Here is a 26,308-nt window from a genome sequence, read left to right as displayed (position 1 = left end):
GACGGCTCCTAGATATTTAAATGTTTCTGGCTGCCAGTTTACCCCTACATCTGGCAAATCTGACTCCTCCGAGTTCCTGAGCTTGGCCAATGGGAACGCGCAGGATTTTTGTCTGCTGAATTCAATCCCGGAGTAGCAGGCATAGTTATCCAGGATGTCTAGTGCGACTCGTGCATTGAGTTGCGGGTCCTTCAGGTATAGGAGAACATCATCTGCGTACAGGGATATTATGGAGTGTTTGTTTCCTAGCTTGATCCCAGCATCGAAGAGCTGGTTCCGGAAGTAAATGGCTATTGGTTCCAGGCCGAGGATGTATAACATCGGGGACAGCGGGCATCCTTGTCTGGTGCCCCGTTGTATCGCCCAGGGTTTGGATATCATCGCCCCCGTCTTTACTCTTGCAACCGGTGAGTTATACAGCACCTTGACCCATCGCGCTAAGCCTTCGCCGAGGCCGAACTCCCTTAGTACCTCGATCAGCCACTCCCAGTAGATAGAATCGAAGGCTTTTATGGCATCGAGCGATAGTACCGCTAGATCTTCATCCCTCTCCGAGGTCTCTGCTATCACGTGCTGGATTCTTCTCAGGTTTGCTTTGGTGTTTTGGCCTGGAACAAATCCATTCTGGTCCTCATGGATCAAGGTTCCCACTACTTTCGCCAGCCTTTTTGCCAGGATAGTGGTCAGGATTTTGCCATCATAGTTTAGCATTGCGATGAGGCGATAAGAGCCACAGTGATAGCTGGGTTTGTTAGGCTTACGTATGGAGATGATTATTGTCTCTTTCATGGAATTAGGTAGGATACCAGTTTCATAGGCCTCTGAATACACCTCTTGCAGGATCGGGGTGAGGGTCTCTTCATATGTCTTGTAAAACTCTGGTGGGAGTCCGTCGCTCCCAGGGGTTTTACATGTAGCAAGCGATCTAATCGCGTCCGTCACATCCTCTGTGGTAATTTCGGCATCCAGCAGGTCTCTTTGGTCCGCTGACAGTCTTGGTAGCCCTAGCTCCTCCAGGGTGGCCCTTATGTCTTCCCCGGGTATCTCATTGTCGTGAGCATACAATTTGGAGTAAAAATCCACAAAAGCGCCATTAATGCCATGTTGGGTCTTGTGGGTTGTCCCACTTTCATCCCTGATTGCAGTTGGGAGGTGCTTAGGAGATTCTCGTTTGCACAGCCAGGCCAGCATCCTACCAGGTTTATCCGCTTCCTTATGTGCCTTAGCCGTGTAAGTCGCATAGTCGAATTTAGACAGCCTACTCCAGGCACAGGAGCATTCTTCCCGGGTTTTTCTTAGTTCTTCCTCAGTGTCAGGTGTGGCTTCGATTCCAGATTCGAGGCGCGTAATCTTGTTCTCTAGACCTAATTCTGCTTTCAGTTGTTTACGGATGCCTCCCGCTCCGGATATTAACTCTCCCCTTGTCACCACTTTCATGGCCTCCCATAGTGTGCCCCAGCTTGCCACCAAGCCTTTGTTGATGGCTAGGTAGTCTTCCAGGTTGGTGCCCAGAGATCCTCCTTGAATGGTTGATCTGTAAGTGCTGCTGGTGGCATTCTCCACATCGGAATTGGTGGTGTGGGTCCTTTGACCATTGCATAACCAGCGGCGAGTGATCCGATATTGATCTACCTAGGTACATTGTGGATTCTACCTGCTGTGCTAGTTCCCGATCGATGAGCAAGTAATCGATCCTCGTGTGGACCTTATGTGGGGCCGAGTAAAAGGAATAGCTCTTTTCAGTGTGGTGTTGTTCCCTCCAGATATCCACCAGGTCAAGGTGTTCCATCCTACTATTTAGTGCTTTGGTTGCAGCATTGTATGTTTGACGGGGGGGGGGGGTCCGATCTGTCCATATTTCCATTCCTGATGCAATTAAAATCACCTCCCCATATAAATAAGCTATCTCTATAGATTGTCATTTTGGTGGTTAGCATTTGTAAATGTGACGGTATCCCGAATTGTGGTAGATATGAGTTTACTAGGCATATCGACTTGCCTTCGATAATGCCCCTCATCATTAGGTATCTGCCTTCTTTATCAGCTTCATAGTCCAATAGCTGGAATGGGACAGTCGGGTTCACCCAGGTGAATACTCCTCTAGCAAACTTGGAGTAAGGTGCCCCTCTCGCGGTCCCACCCCAGTGTTCAGCTAGTTTGGTTGTGGATTCCTCCGTAAGATGGGTTTCTTGGAGCATTGCGATCGAGATCTTTTTCCTGCACAGGTAGGAGTTACTTTAAGTTGGGACGCCATTCCATCAGTGTTTTGGGTTTTTCACTCCGGTCCCCCCCGTTGACCTAGGGCGGTTATTGCTCATGGTTTTGGTATTCACGACTTGGGTTCCAACCTGGTCCCGCTTTCGTTCCCCAAGGTCCCACGGTCCCATTTCGTTCTTTTCTCGATGTCTTGAAGACTGCATAACTAACAAACAGTTAACAAAACTGAAACTTGTGCGCCCAGCCACTCAATACTCCTCTCGGTGGTCAGGTGCTCCCGTACCGTCTGAGCCCATCCGGGTATCAGGCACGAGCGGGGTCGGACAGGTGGCTAACCTGCCCTTAAACTGTTCGTGGGGGTGGGGCTCTGTGCCTGGCGTGGAGCCGAGCGAGGGCCGCATCTTTGTGGCTAACTGTTATTTGGTTTACCTGCTTGGTTCATCCGTACTGTGTGCCTGCAATAGCTTAGTGGGTCGTTTGTCAGATTCCTTCTTGGACCTTTTTTTACGACAAAGGTTCCTTAGCTTTCCAATGGTTGGTCGTCTCTTCCGTCTGCTAAATTGTTATCCTCCAGCCACATATTGGCGGCTGCTGGGGTCTCTAAAAAGATAGCGCGGCCCTTGTGAATCACCTTCAGCCTGGAGGGATATAAGAGCATATATTTCAGATTCAGGTGTCTGAGACGCGCTTTAATCGGCACAAATGAGTTTCTCTCCCTCTGGACTTTCTGGGTGTAATCGGGATATATGGATATCTTGGCGTCTCCCCTTTCGATTGGTCCTTCTTCTCTAGAGTGTCGTAAGATAACTTCCCTGTCTTGGAAGTTGAGTATTTTAGCAATTATAGGGCGTGGGTAGGACCCGGGAAGTGGTCTTTTCTGAAGGGATCTATGTGCCCTTTCAACTGAAAATCCTTGTGTTAACTTCTCAGCCCCCACCTCTTGTTGTAACAGGGACTCTATGTAGGCCGTTGGGTTCGATCCCTCACCTCCCTCGGGGACTCCCAATATCCTGACGTTGCTACGCCTGGCCCGGCCCTCCGCCTCCTCTGCCCTGGCTTCAAGTACGGCCACCTTTCTCTCCAGGTCGACCAATTTAGTGCTCATTTCCTTTGTGCTGTCGGACGTCTCTTTTATGGTTGTCTCGGCCGTTGCTACCCTTTCGGTTAAGTTACGGGCATCCTGACGCATGAGTTGTAGCTCAGATTTGAACTCACTAATTCTGGAGTCTATGAATGTCCGCAGGGATGCAATGGCTTCAAGCACCTGGGCTTGATTTTGCGCAGGTTCCAATTTGTTTTTCTGGGCAGATTCAGGGGCAGAGGGTTCCAGACCTGTAGGGGACTTCGGTTTGGTAGACACGTAAGCGTCCATGGTGCTCGCTTTTGCCTTGTTTCTGGCGGACATGTTGAGGGGTCCGAGGTGGCTCCGTGTAGACTGCTCCTGTGTCCGTGCACCGCGTTGGTCTGGGGTGTCAGCAGGAGTGGGTGTTTGGGCCTTATTGGATCCCACTATGTGGGGGCTGTTCCTGCGGGTACTGCTCTCGCCAACTCAAAGAATTTGTTTCCAGGATATGGGTGGGAGACTCCGGACAGCTTAGGGTGCTTCTTAGGAGGGTCAAAGTTAGGATTTCCGACTAATTCCAGTGGAGCATTCACTATCGTACCCGCGGTCCCGAAGGGGATTGTTCACATGACCAGCGTTCAGAGAGCGTTATTCCAGTTTGCCCCAATGTTCTATGGAGGGCTAGTAAATGGTGCACAGGGCACTCCAGAAACTGTCAACTTGGGCCCAATGGATCCACTGCTGTTTTTTTTAAAAACACAATCCAGAGGCTGCCCGCGGGCGTGCCGGTGGCATGCAACTACAGCCCTGTTGAGAGGGGGATTGTCATGGCCCCGCTGGTTGTGGGTCCCCCCAGCAGCACTCCTCACCTCGAGTCGGCTTCACCGGTCCCGTGAGGTCAGCCTCCTGTTGCACTCCTGGCTCTGAGCCCGCAACTGGTCGTTGGACAGGGTGTCGCCCCAACTGCGCCTGGGACCAGCAGCGGCGGTGCTCTCCCAGCAACTCCAGGCCAGGACCTTTAATCGTCTCCCTGGCTGGCTGATCATTCCCTGTACGGTGGGGGAGGGGTTCCGCTACTGCCCGCAGCCTGGCGCAGTTCGCCGGGGCCAGCTGTCACGACGTGCCGAGGCGAGAGGGCGAGCCCCCCTGCGTCTGTAGCCGGCTTCTGATATGTTCCCAGACTGATATTCCGTAGCGGCCTTTCCGCTCGGAGTCGAAGTCAAAGGCCGGCCGCCATCTCGGGACTTGTCCGAGGGAGGAAGGGGAGATCCTTTCAGGGGCGATTCTTCGGGCTCCGCAACTTCGCTTCCCACCGGATACTGCAGGGTTTCGTTAGGGGGTCGGTTCGGCTGCGCCCACAGCCACCTCGTGTCTCCGTGGATGTGGCTCAGTCAGGCAAGGAGGATCCCAATGCAGCGGCTCGGCCGGCAGCACCACTCATGCCGCGGAGTCAGAGCTGTGCGGTCGCCGCGGCCCCGTAAGCCAGCCCGCCGGTGATCAACGCTGTGTTGAGCTCAGGGAGGGGAGACGGGCTTCTCTCCGATCACGGTTCCCCCAAAGGCGGGCACTAGTTTCCGGTTCGGCGTCTCCGCGGAGGCGGTCGTCCTTTCCCCTCGGCGCCAGTTTCAAGCGGCAGCCGCCATCTTGGGTCCCACCAGCAGTAGGGGGGAGCTTTTGCAAGGGGGATTTTAAGGGTCCAGAAGTTCGAACCTCAGCAGAAATTGCAGATTCGTGTCGGGGATTGGTTCCCCTGCACTCAGAGCCGGTTCACTCCGTCTCAGGATCTCTTTTGAGCAGGCGAAAGGATCAAGATGCAGCGTCTCGGTCGGAGCACGGCGATTCAGCCTCTATCCGCCATAAGCTCCAGGCCACGCCCCAAGGAAATGGGCTATCCCTTAGGCTTGCTTGCTCACTTAGTAGTAGCTGGGGTCAATCAATCATGGCTACTCATTTGGTGGGAAGCAGAGTAGACAAGAATACAAAGCAGTACAGTACGAAGTTGAACAAAAGAAAGTCAACTCAGAAGTATATAGGACAAAATACCTATATCAAGTAAAATGTAGGTGCGAGTCCATATGCAATAGCAGTTAATTCATTTGGTTTTAGGAAGTGTTAAGTCTGTGAGGCGACCGTTCTTTAGTCTTTAACCTATGGTCAATCACACGTTCCTATGTCTACTGGGACCTTCAAATTAGAGGTGTATTATAGGGCCCTGCAGGGAGGAACTGCAGATAAACATGGCATTAATTGTGAAAGTCTTATGATAAAGTTAAGTTGGTCAGCCTTGCAAAGGCATCAATATAAAAACCTGACAAATTCATTGACATCAAGGTTACAATACTAAACCTAAACATAGCAGAAATTTGCCAGATTAGCAAAGCTATGCAACCTTCCACTCTTGCCTCACACCTGCCACACACACCTTATGAGCTCCTGTAACAAATGGCATCACTGAAGGCATCATATAAGTGGTAAAGCAATCGGTGCTCTTTGGATCCAGAGTACCAGTGAATGAAAAATTACACAAATACGTTCAACACCTCAGGTTTTTGGAAAATCCAGCACACACTGTTCTCAAACAACAGTCTACAGCTGAAGACACTAAATCAACAACCCATAATGCAACAACATAAGGAACAAGTTACTTACCTGTAACTGTTGTTCTCCAGCATGGGTCTGGCATGGATTCACATGCTCATGAATATTCCCCGTCGTCAGGCTGGGAATCCTCGGTAAAGAAAAAACCAGTATCAGTTTCGTTTCTGATCTGTCTTTCGTAGCAATAACCAATCACTGGTCTCTGCGTCATACTGACCACAGCCAATGACTGCCCTCTACCTAAGCACCGCCTCTGGCAGCCATCTTCAGATTTGGAAGCACGTGAAGTGGCAGTATGACCAAGTGAAGAGCCGCAGAGGGGTAGGCGGGAGGGTTCGCATGTGAATCCATGCCAGACCCATGCTGGAGAACAACAGTTACAGGTAAGTAACTTGTTCCTTCTCCAGCATGGGGTCTGGCATGGATTCACATGCTCATGAATAAAGAATACATAGCAGTACACACATGCACAACCACGGGAGGTGGCAAAGGCTCAACATTAAGCATCACATCAACTCAACATTAAGCATCTTACCTCCTCACCAGGCTCACCTCAGGCGAACAGGTTGCGCAGCACTGCTTGGCCGACCCTGGACTCCTCCCTGGAATCCCGGTCGACGCAGTAGAATTTCGTGAAGGTGTGCGTCGACCTCCACGTAGCAGCCCTGCATATGTCCAGCAGGGGCACACCAGATAGGAACGCCGTGGTAGGTGCGATCGCTCTGGTGGAATGGGCTCTCGGACGGCCAGGCAGCGGTCGGTTTGCCAACCGGTGACAGTACATGATACAGCCGGAGAGCCATCTGGAGATGGAAGCCTTCGAGAGAGCCTTCCCCTGATTGACAGGTCCAAAGTTCACAAAGAGTTGTGACGTCTTCCGAAAACCCTTCGTGCGATCCACGTAGAACTTCAGCGCTCTAGCTACATCCAGCGAGTGCAAAGTCCTCTCAGCCGGCGACGAAGGCGACGGGAAGAACACAGGTAACACCAAGGGTTCGTTGAGATGGAAGTCCGACGGTACCTTGGGCATGAAGGAGGGGTGCGTCCTGAGCACTACCCTCGTGTCGTGGAAAGTCAAGTACGGGGCCTTGCAGGAAAGGGCCTGGATCTCACCCACTCGTCGTGCGGAGGTGATGGCCACGAGAAAAGCTGTCTTCCACGATAGAAACTTCAACGGGGCCGAGTGCAGAGGCTCGAACGGAGGTCCCATGAGCTTGGTCAGCACCACGTTGAGCTCCCACGCCGGGGCCGGAGCCTTCACCGGCGGGAACGATCTGAATAGTCCCTTCATGAACTCTTTCACCAGACGATGAGACCACAAGGACGTCCGCCCCGTGGTTCTGGTGTATCGGGAGATCGCAGCAAGATGAATCTTGATGGACGCGTGTGCCAGTCCAGCTTTGGCCAGCGTCAGCAGGTACGGCAGTACTTGGGGAGCCGTAATCCGTAGAGGGTTAATCTTCTGTGCGTGGCACCAGACAGAGAACCTCTTCCATTTGTGTCCGTAGCATTTAAGAGTCGAGGACGCCCTGGCCTTTGCAAGAACCTCTCTGCAATCGGCCGGTATGTCGTATCCTCCAAACTCTAGCGCTGCAGGAGCCAGGCCTGCAAGTTCAGCGACTTCGGGTCGTGGTGGAGGATGGCGCCTCCTTCCCTGGAGAGTAGGTCTGCGTCCGCCGGCAGCTTGATCGGCGGGGACGCTGACAAGTCCAGAAGGTCCGGGAACCATATCTGCCTCGGCCACGCAGGTGCGACGAGGATCATCCTGCACCGTGACCTCTTGAGCTGGTTGACGAGCCGGATTAGCAGAGGCAAGGGAGGGAACGCGTAGAGGAACAGGCCCTCCCAGGGGAACGAGAAAGCATCGCCCATGCTCCTCGTCTGGGGAAACCTGCTGGCGAACCTCCGGCACTTGGTGTTCGTCGCCGTCGCGAACAGGTCGATCTGGGGTGTGCCCCACCGTCGGAAGAGGCGATCCACTAGATCCTGCCGTAGTTCCCACTCGTGGCACGAGCGCAGCTCCCTGCTGAGTGAGTCGGCGATGGTGTTTTTTATCCCTGCCAGATGAAACGGCACCAGAAAAATCCCTTGGGCGACGGCCCAATGCCACAGGTCCTGCGCCTCCTTGGACAGCGCTGGGGACCTGGTTCCGCCCTGTTTCCTGATGTAAAACATGGTGGTGGTGTTGTCGGTGAAGATCCTCACCACCTTGCCCTTCAGGGACGGAAGGAAGGACCTGAGGGCCCAAAACACTGCACGGAGCTCCAGGACGTTGATATGCAGGGACTTCTCCGTCGGGAGCCAGAGTCCCCTCGCGCGCAGATTTTCGGTGTGCGCTCCCCACCCTTCCAGGGAGGCATCCGTGGTCACAGTCTCCTGGTGGGCTGGGGTCTGGAAGTCCATGCCCGCCGTCAGATGCGCGCGGGTGCCCCACCACCGTATCGCTCGCCGGAAACTCTCGTCGAGCTTGATCCTTTCCTCGAAGCTGCCCGTCGTCTGGATCCAGCGCGCATCCAGGAATTCTTGCAACGGGCGCATCCGGAGCCTGCACATGGGAATGAGGTAGATGCAGGAAGACATCATCCCGAGGAGGGACTTGATGGATCTCACTTTGGCCGCGTCGGCCACCAGCATCCGTTGCACCTTGCCCAAGATGGTCCTGGTCCTCTCCTCCGACGGGGAGGCCAGAAGGGACACTGTGTCGAGCCTCGCTCCCAGAAACAGTGCGACTTGCGCGGGCACCAGGTGGGATTTGGTGTAGTTCACGGAGAATCCCAGGTCCGTGAGGAGTTGGACGGTCCTTGCCGTGTGGACCACGGCGAGCTCCTTCGTCTTGGCGCGGATGAGCCAGTCGTCCAGGTAGGGGTAGACGTTAATCCCCTCGCGGCGCAGCTGCGCCGCCACCGGTGCGAGGCACTTGGTGAATACCCTGGGTGCCGACCGCAGTCCGAAGGGAAGGGCTTTGAACTGGTAATGACGCCCTTGGACCACGAACCTGAGGAATTTTCGGTGCCCCTTTAGGATTGGAATGTGGAAGTAGGCATCCTCCAAATCCAACGACGACAGGAAGTCTCCTTCCTCCAGTTGACCCAGGACGTGCTGTAAGGTGACCATCCGGAACTTCTGCGCCTTGATGAACTTGTTCAGCCGTCGCAGGTCTAGGATGGGGCGCCATCCTCCCGTCTTCTTCTTCACGAGGAAGTATCGCGAGTAGACTCCGGAGCCCCGAAGCCTCTTTGGGACGAGTTCGATGGCGCCCTTTCTGAGCATCGCCTTTACCTCCAGGAGAAGTTGAGGGACGTGAAGTTCTCTCCTGGCCACGGGGGGGACGCGCGGGCACCTTCTTTGAAACTCGAGCGCGTGGCCCCGGGCCAGGGCGTCCAGCACCCAACGGTCGGTGGAGATGGACTCCCACACGCTGACGAAGCCCGCCAGCCGGCCTCCCACCGGGGTGCTTCGGTGGGGGCCCGACCCCACGGCCGGTTCAATCCTGCTTGGACGCGGCCTTGCCGCCTTGACCTCCTTGGCGACGACGGCGGGGTCCGCTAGACTTGCCTCGTCCTCTGTAGGCCTCTTGCGACGACGAGCGGGCCGCTTGACGGTAGGAAGCGAAACCGCCACCGGAACCTTTGGAGGCGCCCTTGCCTCCGCCGCTCCGAAAGGGCGTCCGTCGTTGCTGCAGGACTCCCAGGGCCCGGGCCGTCTCAGTATCCGCCTTGATGGCCTGGAGGGAATCGTCCACCGTCTTCCCAAACAGGTTGTTCCCGTCGAAGGGCATGTCCAGGACTCTGGTCTGGACGTCCTGCCGAAAATCCGTAGCTTTGAGCCATCCACGACGTCGAAGGCAAACGCCGTTGCCTAGCTGGCGGAACCCAGCGTCGGCGATGTCCGTCGCCACGGTGATGGCGTGGTCCGAAGCCACTTCACCTTCCTGGAGGATCTCAAGGGCCTCAGCCCTCTTGTCGTCCGGCAGAAAATCCAGCAGGGGAGCCATCTTGTACCAGAGCTCCCTGTCGTAGCGGGCCACGATAGCCAAGGCGTTGGCCGCTTTAATCGTCGTCGCTGCCGACGAGATGACTCTACGTCCCATAGCATCCAATTTCTTTCCCTCGCCGTCCGGCGGGGAAGTCGATGTGGAGGCCGCACCCCCCCCCCGCTTTCTTCCTGGCCGCCGCGGAGACGACGGAGTCCGGGGTAGGCTGCGCCCGGAGGCATAGGGGGGCCGTGTCCGGGACCCGGTACTTCTTCTCGTACCGGTCTCTTCTAGCTGGCGTCGTGGAAGGGTTCTTGAGGAGGGAAAGGCCCTCATCCCAAATGTCGTCCAACAGAGGCACTGCGAGGACCGTCTTCCTCTTGGCCTCGCGCCGCTGATAAAGGAAGCCTTCCTTTTTCTTCTCCTCGGGGCAGAGTTGAAAAAGCTCGGAAGCCCTGGAGATCATGGAATGGAAAGATCCGATCTCGTCGGGCGGAGAAGCCCTGGTGGGGGGCGACGACGGAAAATCCTCGTCGTATGCCTCGTCGTCCGTACCCGTCGCTGCCGTGTCAGTCCCCGTATCATCCCCTCGGGTGGACGGGGAGGAGGGCTGGACGGGGCGCGACGGTTGAAAAGGAGGTGGAGGATGGATCCTTCTTTTCTTGGCAGGGGGAACACCAGAAGGTCCCGGTTCTGGATCCCCCGACGGGAGAGGTTCCTCCGTCGGTAACGGTAGCCTCGTCCTTATCTCAGTGCATAAGGACTGTATGGCCAACAAAATGGCCGCCGAGTTGTCTCGCGGCGCTGGCAGAGGGGAATCCGACGGGCGAGCAGGGGCCCCGTCGGCATCCTCGACGATGTCGTCGTCGTCGCCTGCGTCGGGACCCATTCCGACGGGCTGGTCTTGTTCCACGCCTAGGCCGTGGCTTAAGACCTCGACCAGCTCTTCTTCTGAGGTTGAGGCCGAATCTACGACGACGCCCTGCCCCCCCTTCTTCTCCACGGAGGGTTTCACGGGGGTCCTATCGATGGGCATAAAAGAAGACTCCCTCCGAGGAGGCAGGGAGATTCTGGGCCCTGAGGTCGCCACCACTGGAGTAGCCTCCACAGGCTGGGCCAGGGCCGCCGCGACCGTTTCGATAGAGGGCTTGGTCGGATGGATCAAGGCCTTCACCACCCTAGGTGCGCTCACCGCCTTGTCCTTGAGGGAGGGGGCACTGCCACGCTCCTCCTCTGCCTTCGAGCTCGACCGGGGCCTCTCCAGGAGCTTCGCCGGGTGCTCGGCCTTCCTCTTACCCGACCCAGAGCGTTGGCTCGTGGTTGATGGTGCCGGGGAGGGTGCGCCCTGCCTGGCGCCCGTAGAGCCCGACCGTTCGGCGCTCCCGGTGCCAGCGGACTCGCGGTGCTTGGCCTTATGTTGGGCCCCCGTCGCCGGGGCGCCCTCAAAGGTCTTAGAAGACCGCTCGGATTTCTTCTTCTTCTCGCCAGACGGGCTCTTACCCTGCAGCCAGTTGGCGAGACGTTGATGACGGTCCTTCATGGTCCGTTCCGACATGTCGCTGCAAAACGCACAGTCCTTCTCCACGTGCGTTTTGTCCTCATGAAGGCAGTAAAGGCAGAAAGAGTGTTCGTCCTCCTTAAAGACGTTCTGCAGCTGGCATCCAGGGCAGACCCTGAACAGCTTTCCGGGCGTCGAGCTTCCCTTCTCCTGGGCCATCTCCGAGACCGGGCCTGAGAAGCTTCTGGAGTCCTCCGAAGCGTAGCTCGACGAAATCTTCACCCTTGAGGGGCACAGATGAATCCGACACGGGTCCCCGTAGATCGGATGTAGTATCGGTGGAGCTTGAGGCTCTTTGACCGAAGAATCGAAGTTTTTGTGAAAAAAGCGCGAAAAAATAGCACTAACGCTCGAGAGCAATAGCACGAGGATCCCAACACATGAACGTGCGGTAAAAATCTGAAGATGGCTGCCAGAGGCGGTGCTTAGGTAGAGGGCAGTCATTGGCTGTGGTCAGTATGACGCAGAGACCAGTGATTGGTTATTGCTACGAAAGACAGATCAGAAACGAAACTGATACTGGTTTTTCTTTACCGAGGATTCCCAGCCTGACGACGGGGAATATTCATGAGCATGTGAATCCATGCCAGACCCCATGCTGGAGAACGCATGCTTCCACCGTACACCTGGTACACCAACGCATGTGTAAACCTGCATTTCTTGTGGGTTTCCATGTGGTAATGGGCTGTGTGTGCACGTTGTTTGGCAGGCATTTTTTTCCCCTTTCGTTCCACCAGCGCAAGTAGTTCTCAAGGGACATGGTACACTCCATCAGCAGGGGGAGCGAGTGTGTGGATGAGGTGATTCCACCTCGGTTCCTGTCAGAAGTCCCCTGCTTATAGCTGCAGGTGGGAAGGACCGAAGTAAACAAAGGGAGCCCTTGTGTGGCACGAAGGGGAGAGCTCCATGGGAATCACACAGGGCATCCAGGCCCTCTGCTGTGAAGGGACGTCCCCCGAGGCCGTTCACTTTCTGGGCCGGCATTTCTCTCTTCCCTACCCAGAGTTGAGATGGTGTGCTGGGATCAGGAGTCAAGGGAGAACGTTTTAAAAAAAAAAAAAGAATTAAAGAATTTTATTGGTTTTACAACAATCAATCAACTTTTAACAATACACCCAGCGGTACTTGTGTGACACATTAACGTCTTTTGCACATCAACTTGTTCCTACCGCTTACCCTTGCCCTCCCCCCAACTCGAGCCTACGCCATTTTGCTTTCTGCTTATCTTCTGTCTGAGGGAACTTCTCCTTCTGTATTCTCAGAAGATTCATGCTCGCTAGAGCCGTCCTGGGAGGACCCATACAATGTGGCTACTAAGTGTCTCCAGGCTGTCAGGGTTTCTGTTTCCACCTCCCCTCCCTGATGGACCGCTTCATGCCATGTTGCTGTTTTGGCTTCAGTCCATTTCTGGAGATCGCTCCACCAAGCTTCTACCTTCGGTCTGTAACATGCTTTCCAGCCTATTGCAATCCTGCGCTTGGCAAGTATGTATGACAAGTCCTTAAGCTTGCTGATATGTTTTAATTGGCGCAGTCTGGGGAACCCGCTACCATACATGCCCACACCGATCCAACATTCAGCTTAACCCCTTTTTCGTTTAGTCAGTGGGCTACTTCTCCCCAGAACTTCCCAATTTCAGGGCACACCCAAAACATGTGCGTCATCCCTGCGTTTTGTTCTCCACATTTGGGGCACATTTGTCGTCCAGCATCTCCTAACCGTGCTATCTTTTGGGGGGTCATATATGCCCTATGGGTTACATATAGCTGTATTTGTTGTAGCCTGGCGTTCCTAGGTACTTTTTTTAATGGTACCTTTGAACCCGTTCCATAACCCATCACTCATAAGTTCCCCAGTTTCCTCTTCCCAGTCTAGTCTTAATTGGGCCACTTCCTTTCCCACCTAGACATCAGCATCTCAGAGTCAGGAAACTTCATGACCTCCCTCCGCTATGTCATATATCGTTTCTATAGCCATGTCAGGTTAATCTTCCAGTATTATTTCGGACCATCTTTCTCTGATTTTCTGGACCAATCTAGTATAGGTGATGTACTGTCCCACGTGTAAACTTGTTTCCTCTGTCAGCTCCCCAAATTCCCGCACTATTCCATCCTGCCATATATCTCCCATTGTTGCAATCCCCACTGGTTCCCAGAGCTTACGTATTGTCCTTCTCAGTTGCCCGTCTCCTCCGATCAATGCCACTAGGGGCACCTGCGGGGAGCACAGAGCTGGATTTTCCATGACCTGGCAAGCCTTGCGCCACACCTTCCATCCCAGCTCCACCATCCCCGGGCGCCCTACAATCTCAGAGCGGGGCAGCCATATCACCTCTTTCAGGAAAAACGGGGCGCACTCTGATCTCAGCAATCTAGAGTCTGATGTCGAGTCTTCTGCTAACCATTTGACCACGTATTACAATTGGCTGGCTAAGTGATAAATCTCAAAGTTAGGTAATTTTATGCCCCCCTTTGCATGCGTGTTTTGCAATTTCCATAGGGCAATTCTATTCCTGGTTCCATGCCAAAGGAAGCCTTGGCATATGCTTTGGAGTTTAACAAAGAAGCGCTTCGGTATCATATATGGTATGTTCCCAAAGAAATATAATAGTCTAGGCAATACAACCATCTTCAACAACGCCCCCTCCCCATCATGGCCAGGGGGAGCTTAACCCAGAACTTCATGCTGCTTTCTATATTCGCAACTGCTTTTGCAGTATTGTACTTATATTCCACTTCTACCGTATGATAAATATCAATCCCCAGGTATCTGAACGTGCTGGTCACCCACAGTATTTGCAAGACTGGCATTTGTTCCCTCTGCACCTCTATGTACCTTCCCAGAGGAAATATGCACGATTTCTTAGGATTGACCGCAATGCCAGAGAGCACCGCAAACCGTTCCATCGCTTCTAGAACATATTGGAGATTCTCTTCAGGGTACGTCAAGTATAACATGCCATCTGCGTATAATGAAATTAGGTGCGGTCCTCCTTTTGTGTGGATTCCGACTTCCTCATATTGTTGCCTCAGGTATATCGCTAGGGGCTCCAGCGCTAGGGTATACAGCATCGGGGACCAACGGCAACCCTGTCTGGTGCCTCTACTGAGCTGCCACCTCTCCGAGATGACCGCTCCCATCTTAACCCTGGCTAGCGGTGAACTGTATAGTAATCTCACCCACTTAAGGTACCTGGGTGTCATGATCTCTGCTTCCAAAAGGTCAGGGTGTTCCCAACTCCCTTGGAAGCAGATCCATAACCCAGGTTCCAAGTGCCAACCAGTCCCAATTGGGACCTTTTGGACCCAGCCCTGGCGCCAGTGGCACCAGGCTCATAAATATGCCCAGTCCCAGCGCTGGAAGCGCCGGGCTCATAATGCTTGGGTGGACTTACCTGCAGCAGACCATGCTGCTTACTTGCCTGCCAGTTGAGCCTCTGATCCTCTTCTGTTTGCAACTACTTTTCCTGTTGGGTGGGGCAGGAGCAACTCCCTAGATTCAGAACACTGGAACTCTTCTGGAAAGCAGGAACTCTTTTCTTACCTAGGCGAGGCTGTGGAAGGAGTCACCTAAGCACTACAGGAGGCTATTTAAACCACACCCGATGGATGAATCTTGCTTTGCGTTATTCTGCATCCTCTGCAGCAGAACGCTCATCGTGTCTTCTGCATCTGATCCTGGGCCTAAGGAAAAAGGCTTACCATCCTGAATCCAGTCTTCAGCAACACCTATAAAGACAAGAAAGAACAGGTTAGCATTACGGTCTTCAGTGACAGCTCTTCACTTACCTGGTCCATCGGCTGTCACCAACGCCTCGCGCTGCATTCCGGCATCTGAAAGACAAAAGCTTACCAACTCTTTGCACGCTCCGGAGGCCTTCGGCGCTGCATCCCGCATCTGAAAGACAAAACAAGGTGCGTTTAAAGACATTGGGGAACTTTAATACTCACGTGCCATTACTCCTTTCCACATCTAACCCAGTGGGTATTCCGGCACCCTGCAGCCGCTCCGAACTTGTACCTGCAAAATAAAAAGACAGTTAGAGCGCATCGTGAAGCAGGCAACAAGCGCTTACTTACGTGCTTCCAGGCGCTTCTATTCATCACACGGGCTCCATCTTCAACTCACTTCAGCCCGTCATCCGCCATCGCCGGAACCCTGCAAAACAAGAAACATCATTACTAAAGACTTTAAAGACATTAGAATTACTCGAAACTTACCGTTCGTGCAGTAAACGACAGACAGCAGTCCTCTGAAGTCAAGAGGCCTGCTCCCCTTATCCAGTGAAGAAACTGGTTACAGCACCCTGCCCCGAGGCAGATGGAGAGCACGGCGTTCACTTACCTAAGGTGAGAGCGTTAACCTTTGGGGTTCTACAGGAGAAGAGAAAGGGAAGAAGAGAGAGACATTCAATAACCCAGTTCCTTAGTCCCATATTTTCTATCTGCAGACATCTTACCCTTCAAGTCAGTCATACAGTGCCCAGAGGTCCAGCCCAAAGAGCCAGCCGTGTGTTACACATCACCTTTGAAGATACGGTATACGCCCAGTCAAGACCGGCGCCTCTACGGGAATCAGGTGAGCGTTACACTGGGTCCCATCCCATCAACCAGGGCCATTTGAGAGAGTTGAAGGCCTTCACTGCATCTAGAGATAGGATTGCAATCTCACTCGAATCTCCAGTTGTGTGTTCTATGACTCAGTGGAGTCGTCTGAGGTTATCTGATATGTTCCTGCATGGGACATATCCAGATTGACCTGGGTGTATTAATCTGCTTACTACCTGTCTCATTCTATTTGCCAACACAGCCGTGAGTATTTTGCTGTCCTGGTTTAGCATCGACAATGGTCTGTACGACCCGCAATCCATACTTGGTTTATTAGGTTTAGGGAGTGGGATAATAATCGCCTCTCAGGGATTCTGGCAATGCCTCTGTTTCGAATGCCTCGTTTAATATTGCGAGCAGCAGGGGGAGCATTTCTTTCCTATACATTTTGGAGAACTCACTGGGGAGTCCGTCTGCCCCATGGGTCTTGCTGGTGGGTAGCTGCTCTACCACCACTTCTAATTCTTCTAGTGTGATTGGGGCGTCTAGATCTTTCCGCTCTTCAGCACTTAATTTTGGTAGTCCAATATCCTCTAGTGTTTCCTTTATTTCGCAACTTTCACACCTTCCTTCATCTCGGTACAATCGCTTATAGAATTCAAGGAACTCTCTGTTCACGCCCTCTTGGGTATCCACTATTCGCCCGCTCTCCCCCAAAACTGCTCTAATCGTTGCCCTGGGGGTCTCGCTTTTGTATAGCCATGCTAGCAATCTACCCTGCTTGTCTCCCCCCGCGTGTTACCTCTCTTTGTACTTCTTATAGTTTAAATTACACAATCTCCCCCCAGAGCTCTACGCATTTCTGCTGCGATTGGTTTATTGCTTCAGCATCCTCCCGAGAGTCGTACCTCTACCCAACACTGCCTCCAATTCCGTCTCTTCCTTCTGCAATTTTCTTTGTATGCCTCCTTGCAACCCTTTAGATTTGGCTATGGCTGCACCTGTCGTCACCACCTTAAAAGCCTCCCACAAGGTACCGGCCGATTCAACACTCTCTGTGTTCTTTTCAAAATGTTCTATAATTTCCTCTCTCAGGTCCTCCCAGAATACTTTATCTTTCAGTGCTTCTGGGGGGCAAGTATTGCCATGTTAGGACCAGAGGCGAGTGGTCTGAAAGGACCCTCGCTTTGTTCTCCGTTCGCACTATTTCAGCCGCCATCTCCTGTGAAACAAACATATAATCTAAGCGTGTGTACATATTTTGTGGGGCGGAGTAATGCGAGTACTGTCTATCGTGTGGGTGGTGCAATTTCCATATGTCTTCTAGCCGGAGTTCTCCCAAAAGGGTCATTAGGGTTTTGGCGGCCGGTTTGGCTGTTTTTGTCTGATCTGTCTATGCTTGGGTCTAGTGTACAATTGAAGTCGCCCCCCCATATCACTGCTCCTCCCAGGTAAGGACTCATCTTGCTATATAGGGTCTTGAAGTAAGCCACTGTATCTTGATTCGGGGCATATGTGTTAATGATGCATATTTCATTGTTTTTCATCAGTCCCCTTATTGCCACCATCCTCCCATCTTCATCTGTTGTGGTATGTAGTAGTTGAAAGAGGACATGTGGTGCCACCCAGGTAATCACCCCTCTGGCATAGGTTGAATATGTTGCGCCTTTAGTGGTCCCTTTCCATTTCCTCTTTATCACCTCTAGTTTTTCTTTCGTGAGGTGCGTTTCCTGTATTAAGGCTATGTCTATTTTCTGTCTTTTTAAATACATCATAATCTTATTTCTTTTCAAGTAATATTAAGCCCCCTAACATTCCAGGCGGCTATTTTAAGGTCCCCCATTTTTACTTGATCTACCTTTTCCTCTCCATTTTCCCTCCTGGTTAATCGCTTCAGGCTCAGACGCGCATGTATGTAAGCTCGTTCCCTTAACTAATAAAACTACCAAATCCCCAACTCCCCACCCTCCCGCCGTTAACGCCCCTCCAAATACCCCAACTCCCCCATCCCCCCTCCCCAACTGGTGCCCAGCTCCATTCCTGGATCTCAGGCTATCCCGCATCTAGTCCTACAAGTAGAACCCAGCAGGGGGTCCACCCTATTGGTGTCCCGACTCAACTAACTACTGGGGGTAAGAATGCACTGTCTCCGTTGCTCCCGCATTAATGGCAATGTGCCATTCACATTTTCCTGATACTCACTCACAGCTCCCAATATCAATCCTAACATTAGGGCTACTCCATGGTATCACTCACTGTCAGTGTCTTCTAGCTTCTATACATGCTCAGAGGGTTTTGCTTCGGCATCCACCCACCATATGACTAAGTCATCAATTTGTCAGCTAGTTTAGCTTCAGTCACATTCAGCTACCCACAAGCGGCTGCTTCACTTATCTTGTCCCTTCTTGTCACGATCTCCTGCGTCCGCTGGGCAACCCTGTGTATCTAGCCAGTTCATCGCCTCTTCGGGTGACTCAAAGAAGAACGCTTCTCCTTTGCGCAAGACTTTGTTTCGCCGGGTACAGCAGCCTGTATTTGAATCCAGATTCCTGCAGCCGCTTCTTGGCCACCACATAGTGTAATCTCTGCCTTTGTACATGCATGGTGTAGTCCGAATACGCTGTGACAGTCGCTGATGCTCTGCTTATCGTTTTGCCCTTTTGGAAATAATCGAGGATCTTCTCTCTGTCTATATAGTTCAGAATCTTGGCAATAATTGGTCGGGGAGGGGCTCCTGGTTGGGGCCTCCTGAGCAGAGCCCTGTGTGCTCTCTCCACAGTGAACCCTTGAGTGAGTACTTCTGCTCCAATCTCCTGAATCAGCATGTTCTCCAAGTAGTTTGAAGGTTCCGTACCTTCCTCTCCCTCCGGCAGGCCTACCACTCGTATTTTACGACGCGCTCGCCTTTCTGCCTTCTCTGCTCGGTTTTCCAGGTTTTGCACCTGTTGCTGCAATATATGCACATCCTTGGCATTGGCTGTGCTGATCTCTGTGCGTTAGTTTGTACTTTCCTTTCCAGGCCACTTGTGTGTTCCGCTAACGACCTTACATCTTGTTTTAGAAGGTTCACATCCACACTGATCGCATCAATTTTGGTTTCAAGTGCAGCTTTCAACTCTGCCATGGCCGTGTCGATTTTACTTCCCCACGAGGCCTTGAATTCCGCTATGGCCTCAAGGATGTAATGATCATCCCGGGGCGGGGCGATCTTGTCTTGAGTGGCTCCTTTTACGGGTGCGGGTGCCTCCGGTGACTGTGCCTGTTTGGTGAAGATGTCCATTGTTGGTCATTTTCCCTTGAATGTTATTTTTAGCCACCATATATCCTGCTCCCACACTAGCCCCCTCAGCGTACTGTTATGGTGCCTCTTCTCTGGCTCCCTTTCACTGCCCGGCCAGGACTTTGTTTGTCAACCAATGTGTTCGCTTGACAATCTGGGTTGCGTTTCACTTAGCGGGTGCTTATAGGCCGCTGCACCACCTACTTGTGTCCTAGTACCAGCCGGGATCCAATGCCACCAGCCGCTTCCTCAATGTCTGAGTCTGCCAGATACCCCTCGTGCCTTATTGTGGCGCCCACCTCCCAGTGATGTACTCTCAGCCTCATCCCGAGACCCCTCCTGTGGGGTTGTGGGGCTGTCACACGTGTTTTTTGTGCTGGGGGTCCTTATGGTATTATGCTCCACCCAACATTCAGTTGTGATTCTGGGTGTCCACAGGTTCCTCCCACATACCCCCATGTATGTGCAGGGGCTCTTATTTAGGAGAGTGTCTCCCTCCTGCTTTCCACCATTGCACAGACTGTGTTGTTGAGTCTGGGAGTGTCCGTCTGCAACCTTACTGCCCAGTGTCTCTCACTGCATGACTTCTGATGTCTTTTTCGTGTGCTGACCAGTGTTCTGTTTTTGCCGAGTATCCCTACAGTTCGGGTCCGCTCGGCCGAATACCTCATCAATTTCACTGCTGGCTGAGATACAGTTTCCCATCCAGTGCCTTGTCCACCTCACTTAACGGCTGGGTATTGCCCCTAGGTTATGCAGTGACCCATGCGAGCCTCTGCTATCCACGTTGCTCTCCTGATGTCTTGCGCTCTCAATCCATTTGCAGCCCTGCAGGAGTCACAGGATCAGGAGAGTTCTCTTGCTCCTATTAACCTCTGTGTCAGTGTTCAGCGTGCAGATTTAATCAGCTAGGGTGCTGTGTTAGTGTTAAGCGTCCTCTTATTCACTCTTCTTTGTAGCCTTCCGTCTGTAGTCTCCTACCATCTGCTGTACGCGGCAACCACGTACAGCAGATGGTAGGAGGCTACAGATGAAAGGCTACAGATTTACTAGAAAGAGAGCCTATTTCAGCCTGTATTAACGAAGAGCGAATAAGAGGACGCTTACCACTAACACAGCACCCTAGCTGATTAAATCTGCACGCTGAACAAATCAGACCGACAGCGTGAGACGTGGTTACTCCTGCTCTGAGTAAGAGGATAAGTATCCTCGGGATTTCGTTTTGAGATGTTTTGGAATTGAAAATACCACATCTTTCACCTCCTTTGCCCATTGGACAGGAGATGGTGTGGCTCAAGCCAATATATGCACGAGACAATTGGTTGTTTGTCCTGAAGAAGGTTGCCATACATAGAGAGCACTATTGATGATGCTCATGGAGAGCAACAGATCACGTGGTGGCGTGAGAATCTGTGGGAACTACACCACACAGACTTTTTGTTACCCCAAATTGATGGGGAATTCTCTTTATGAATTACGAATGTTCAAAGATGCAACAGATATATCACAGTTTTCTTATGTATAGACCATTGTTTGAGAAAATAATTGTGATAGTTTGTTGAAGAGAGTGTGAATGTGAATGATTGAAAATGAATGAGCCACAATGTTTTATTGAAATTGTGTTTAATAATTATTTGAGATTTGTTTTTGAATAAAATAAAAATCTTGGAAATATAAACCAAGTTAAAAAACTTTGAGTATCCCGCCATCCTCTCTTTTTTGTCTACTAGTCCACCCCCCCCCTGTTTCTTGATTCAATAATCTGTAGGACTAGGGACGTTAATAAGGTACCCCTCTTTTTTTGCACCATAAATAATGATAGACTACAGCACCGGATGCATGTAAAATTGCTGTTTACTAATGCTATTGGCAAGAACAGTGACTGCAGCATTCTAAATGTTTTATTTACAGGTGGGAAAATCACTTAGACCTCACACCCATCCTTCTGTACCACTTCCATTTACAGACCCTGTATTGAGACAGGCAAATGGGAATGCTACAGCCGTGGGTATGCCAATTGCACGAACAGCATTCACATCCAGCACGACAGCACCTTGAGTAGAAATTGGCAGAGAATACAGAGTATATTAAAGTAAAATAGAGGGCAATCAAACAAGTGGAACCTCTCAAGGATGTTATCAATGAGTTCCCCTCTCCCAGATCAAATCTATATAACACACTCGACATTACAGATGGTCTCCACACTCACTGTTCTGTGTGTTTTCCTTCACCATTACAGAAATAAACGGAGAATCGCTGCATAGTCTACATCAAATTTACCATGGACTGAACATGATTGCCTATCACGTTTTCAGAGTACAGATCTCAGAGAATTGCCTGAAACTGTGCATTCTGAAATTTCAGCAGGTAAATAACTCAAACATTCCAATACAAACTTTCTGGGCAGTGGCCCAAAAGTTGGGAATCGCCATGAATATTGGCATGCATGTATTAACGAATCTCTTCGCTTTTTGCAGCTCCAGCTAACGTTAGTTTCTTTATTTACTTTTTTTTAAAAATGTGTTTTTGACTCTTCTAATTTAGTCTCCTCTCGAATGTAATCCTGTTTTCTCCTCATCTACTTTCTCAAATACCAGATATCTAAAACTAAATTTCATGGTTTTCGTGACTGATCGACCTAGCTATGTACAGAGAGGCGTTTGGGTGTAGTCGCACTAAATAAATAAAAGCACTGCCAATAAAAAGAACACCTGTGAGGTAAGATCATGAACGAAAGAATAGTTTTAAACAGATTAATAGTGATGAGCAGGAGTGAAAGTAGAAGTCGAAAGGACGGGAGTAGCACAAATAACATGAACATCATTCATCTTTTTTGGGCGTGCGGTCAACTGACTCCATAGCCTCCACATCAGCCTTCTCTCAAGCAGCGTACAAAATGACATAGCATGGACGCATACCTTTATGTCACGATGCACAATCTGATTGTCGTGAAGATACTTCAGGCCTTCCAGAATCTGCTTTGTATAAAAGCCAATTGTGTGCTCGTTGTCTTTCAAGGGTCCCCACTTTGATCGCAGAAGTGCAGACAGACTGCCTAACGTTTGACAGAAAGAACAAACTGTTACTGAGGGTGCTTTTGTGCCCTTCATATTTACACTTTACAAATCTTATGCCTCCTCAAATTTGGTTTCCAGGTTGCAAGACTGAAATAATTCATATATTAATGTGTACACTTACACAGCTCTGCATGCTAGCAGACTAGATTACGTCTTTTAGTGAATAACTTAACAGCTTTAGTTGGGTAAAGTGGGAATACAGTTTCACAAGATGTAAAGAGTTGTCAAGAGAAAGAAGTAAAAAGTCGCATGCAAAATACAGCATGTATAGTATGAAAAAGGTTTCTTGCGATTAGGAATATTCTTACATTGCATACGGCTTTCAATTCCATAACTCTAGCAGCAAGAGTCAATTTTCTGGTGTATCCGTTAGTCACTCTTGCTGCCTCCCAAAGCTGGGCTAGAAGCCACACTGACATTGCATTCTTAGCTTCTTATGTTTTGTGAATACAATACAAAATTTTTAAATACTGTTTGGCCTCCTCATTACATTTTCAGGGCCTTGAATGAGGTCTCTGAATAACGGATCAAACATGTTTTTTTATTCGTTTTGAATCATTGACAGTGGTGGTTTGTCATAACTGTGGTACTGTACGCCTGGTCACAGTTAGCAAATGGCAGATGTGTGAACCTAAGTGTATATAATCATGTGTTTTCCACATGAGCATCACTCAATAAGGGAACCATTGGTCTCAAAAAGTCCATAAAAGCTCATGGGCAATAGCAATTCTTGGCAGGAGATTGCGTATTACTGGCATAACCCCGATATATGGAGCACATTTTGTCTTTCATTAAAACCTCTCCAAATTAAAAGTGAAGCGTGAGGGAAACCCTGTCACAATCTGTAAAATAGTTTAAATGCCAATTGATGCCTACCAAAGTATATGATGCATTTTATTTTTTCTGCAAATGTCCATAGCTTTTGACATATTTTCTGGAACAAGTCTATATAGAAGCTCATACCTACCAGGGATACTTGAAATGTGGGTACCGATATATTCTGCTACCAGCTTTAAACAACCTTGAGTATATTGAACCCTAATATTGGCTTACTCCTCACAGCACTTGGCTGGGTTCAACACATTGAGGTCTAGTGCCTACAAGCTTGAACAAGCAGTCCCCACATCTTCCTGCCTACATCAAGGATTCAACTTCAGTTTAACTGTAGCTGCTCCGGCAGGCACAGTATAAATGATTATTGACATGACTATAATTCATCAAATAAACCCAGAATGTTTGGTTGGAAACATCAACATATGATGTAGGTCCATAAAGCACCAATCACTGAATCAGTTCCACTTATGAAGCTATATGTATATTTATTACGTAAGCGCTCCTCCACCTTCCCAGACAGATGTACGGCCTTGAATTCCTTAGAATCGATTTTGAAAGAGAGAGGCTTGTAATTACTTGATTATGTTTGGCAGAACATTTTTAGAGTCTTTCCTGAGAAAACAAATCATCTACGAAGAGTGAAAGTTTGTGCTGGGTCTTTGGGTGGGTATGCTCAACGTCTATTCCCCCCACCCCCTCCAAATTGTTTTAACAAAAAGTCCCATGGAGAAGCATTGGTCACTACGGAGAAGCCAGACCTGCCCTGTGCCCATTTAATTGCTTGTTATCCACCATTATATTTTCCATTCTCCACCAGCGAAGCAGTTGAACATATTTAGCAATGTTTGGAACACATTTTATTTAGGACCAAATATATACGGTCAACACCTTTTTCTTCATCTATCGAGATAAATGGAAAAGGTTTTCCCCATATGTCATCTCAGGTTTGTCTGAAAAGATAAATCAGGTATGGTTGAGAACCATCAGATTTGGATCAATATTCTTGCATTGCCCACCTGACAAAACCTTCAAAAGCACTGACTGCCTCTACCTGGCGACTCTTAACGCCTGCTCGGCCAACCATTACTGTTCTTCAATATCATCTCCAAGCCTCGACCTCACTGCGCTGGCGGGTCGTTGCCTCTTCCCTAAGTGGGCTCCTGACTCCATCTTACCTACCCAGAACTATTCCTCTTTTGAAAGCCTGGTTTGCAAGTTGGTCACCTCTCCCACCTCCACCGTGACCATTGCTACCATCTACTGGCCTGCAGGCGTCACCTCCCAATTCCTCTCCGAATGGGCCGACTTTTGCTCTTCTTTACTTTCTTCCACCTCTAACCTTCTCCTCTTGGATGATTTCAACATTCAACTGGACTCCCTGGCTCTGCATCCACTCTATTCGCTGACCTCCGCTCCTAGCTTTCGCTCTCCATTCTCCCTTCTGGGCCAACCCACACAGCTGAACACACTCTTGATACCCTCATACACTCCTCTCCTCTCCTCTCCTCCCATCTGGGTCCCATTGGCCACCTGAGCCCCTCCCAAAAGTCGCACCAACCTTGTTCACCAATACCCACCCGATGAAACGAGTGACTGACAAACTGGCCTGTCGCCTGCTCCAAAGGCTATATACAGACTAGCCATCTGTGCAAGGAAAAGAGCCCACATTTAGGCACAGGTCTCCGCCGCATCCAATAACAAGGCTGAATGTTTCAAAATCTGCAGGAAACTATTCAACCCCTATGCATTCTCCTTCTCCCCTTCTCCTTCTCAGGCCCTCTGCAATACAATGGCCTCATATTTTGCCACCAAAACTCAGGACATTCTGACCACCCTTTCTACTCTCCTTCACAACCCCACCCCCCCAACCAAACTCCACCCCTCCTCCTTTTCCCCCCTTCTCTCCTGTCACTGTCTGTCCTGAAGAAGTTACCAGAGTTGTGCGCTCCATAAAGGTCTCTTCTAAACAGGTCTCCCTTGCTCATCCAGAAACATCAAGGATAAAACTGTCTCTCTTGCCCCTGCTCTCGCTGATTTCTGCAATCACTTTTGTCACTGGATCCCCCTCCCCCTTAGATCTCCCTTGTGCGACCACTCCTGAAAAAAAACATCCTGTAACCATACCTGCCCTGCCAGCTATCGCCATATCTCCATCACCCCCTTCCTGAGGAAGCCGCTTGAGAAGCTGGCCTTGCCTCAACTCACCTCTCACTCTGAACCTGTTGGTGGCCTCCACGACCATCAATCTGGATTCCAAGCATCCAGAGGCACGGAAACTGCTCTTCTGAACACCCATGAAGAACTGCTTGCATCTCTGGACTCAACTCCCCAGCTGTCCTTATCCTTCTCGATCTCTCCTCTGCATTTGACACCATTAACCATTCCATCCTCATTCAAAGGCTCCATGATACACTTGGTATCTCGGAATGGGCCTGCTCTTCCCAAGTCATCCTGGGCCCCTTCTCCTCTCCTACTTCCATTACCACCTTTGGTGTCCCTCAGGGATTTATACTCTCCCCCTGGCTCTTTAACATTTACCATGCTCTCCTTGCACGCCTCATCTCCTTTTCTCCTCCAACTTCCAGTGTTATGCAGACAACACACAACTATTGTTCAGACTCCCAGCTGCCCCTCTAGCATCCTCCATCATCCCTGACTGCCTATCTGCCAACCAGTCCTGGTGCCCCACCAATGATCTCTGTTGCAACGCTTGTGAAACTGAGATACTTCCCATTGGGACCCCTGCTCCCTCCTCCTTTCCTTCACTAGGGCCTTCTTCCTTGCGCTCACCTCCTGCACCTTCAACTGAAGCCAGAAACCTTGGAGTCATCTTTGACACCTCTCTTTCCTTCCTCCCTCACACTCAGGGCATTGGCAAGAAGTCCAACTATCAGCTCTTCCTTCTCAAAGGAATTCTACCTTTTCTCACTTTCCCTTAGAGGATCAATGTGACTCAAGCCCTGGTTCTCTCTAGACTGGACTACTCTAACAGCCTTCCCGTGAATCTTCCTTCTTCCACTCTGCAACCCCTCCAGCTTATCCAGAATAGGGCTGCAAGACTTATCCTTGGCCTTAAGCCAAGGGACTTCATCTCTTCTCCACTAAAAAGTATTCACTGGCTCCCGGATGCTGCACGGATTAAATTCAAATCCCTCTGCATC

At 50.7% G+C, this 26,308-nt stretch overlaps 1 protein-coding gene across 2 annotated transcripts in view; it reads right to left on the bottom strand.

Annotated features, from left to right (window-relative positions):
• MAP3K5 (mitogen-activated protein kinase kinase kinase 5) overlaps window positions 1-26,308 on the bottom strand; it is a 1,851,596-nt gene that overhangs the window by 387,420 nt on the left and 1,437,868 nt on the right. For both annotated transcript variants that reach the window (XM_069607656.1, XM_069607657.1), the window contains exon 17: window positions 22,155-22,291. In XM_069607656.1, the coding sequence (XP_069463757.1) occupies window positions 22,155-22,291 (137 nt within the window). The remainder of the gene's footprint in view (window positions 1-22,154; window positions 22,292-26,308) is intronic.

The sequence above is a fragment of the Ambystoma mexicanum genome, chromosome 4q (genome assembly GCF_040938575.1).
Source record: "Ambystoma mexicanum isolate Mex_15411 chromosome 4q, UKY_AmexF1_1, whole genome shotgun sequence".
NCBI classification, from domain to species: Eukaryota; Metazoa; Chordata; class Amphibia; order Caudata; family Ambystomatidae; genus Ambystoma; species Ambystoma mexicanum.
The sequence above is the reverse complement of the archived record's forward strand: the minus strand, read 5'-3'. Positions and strand labels throughout refer to the sequence as shown.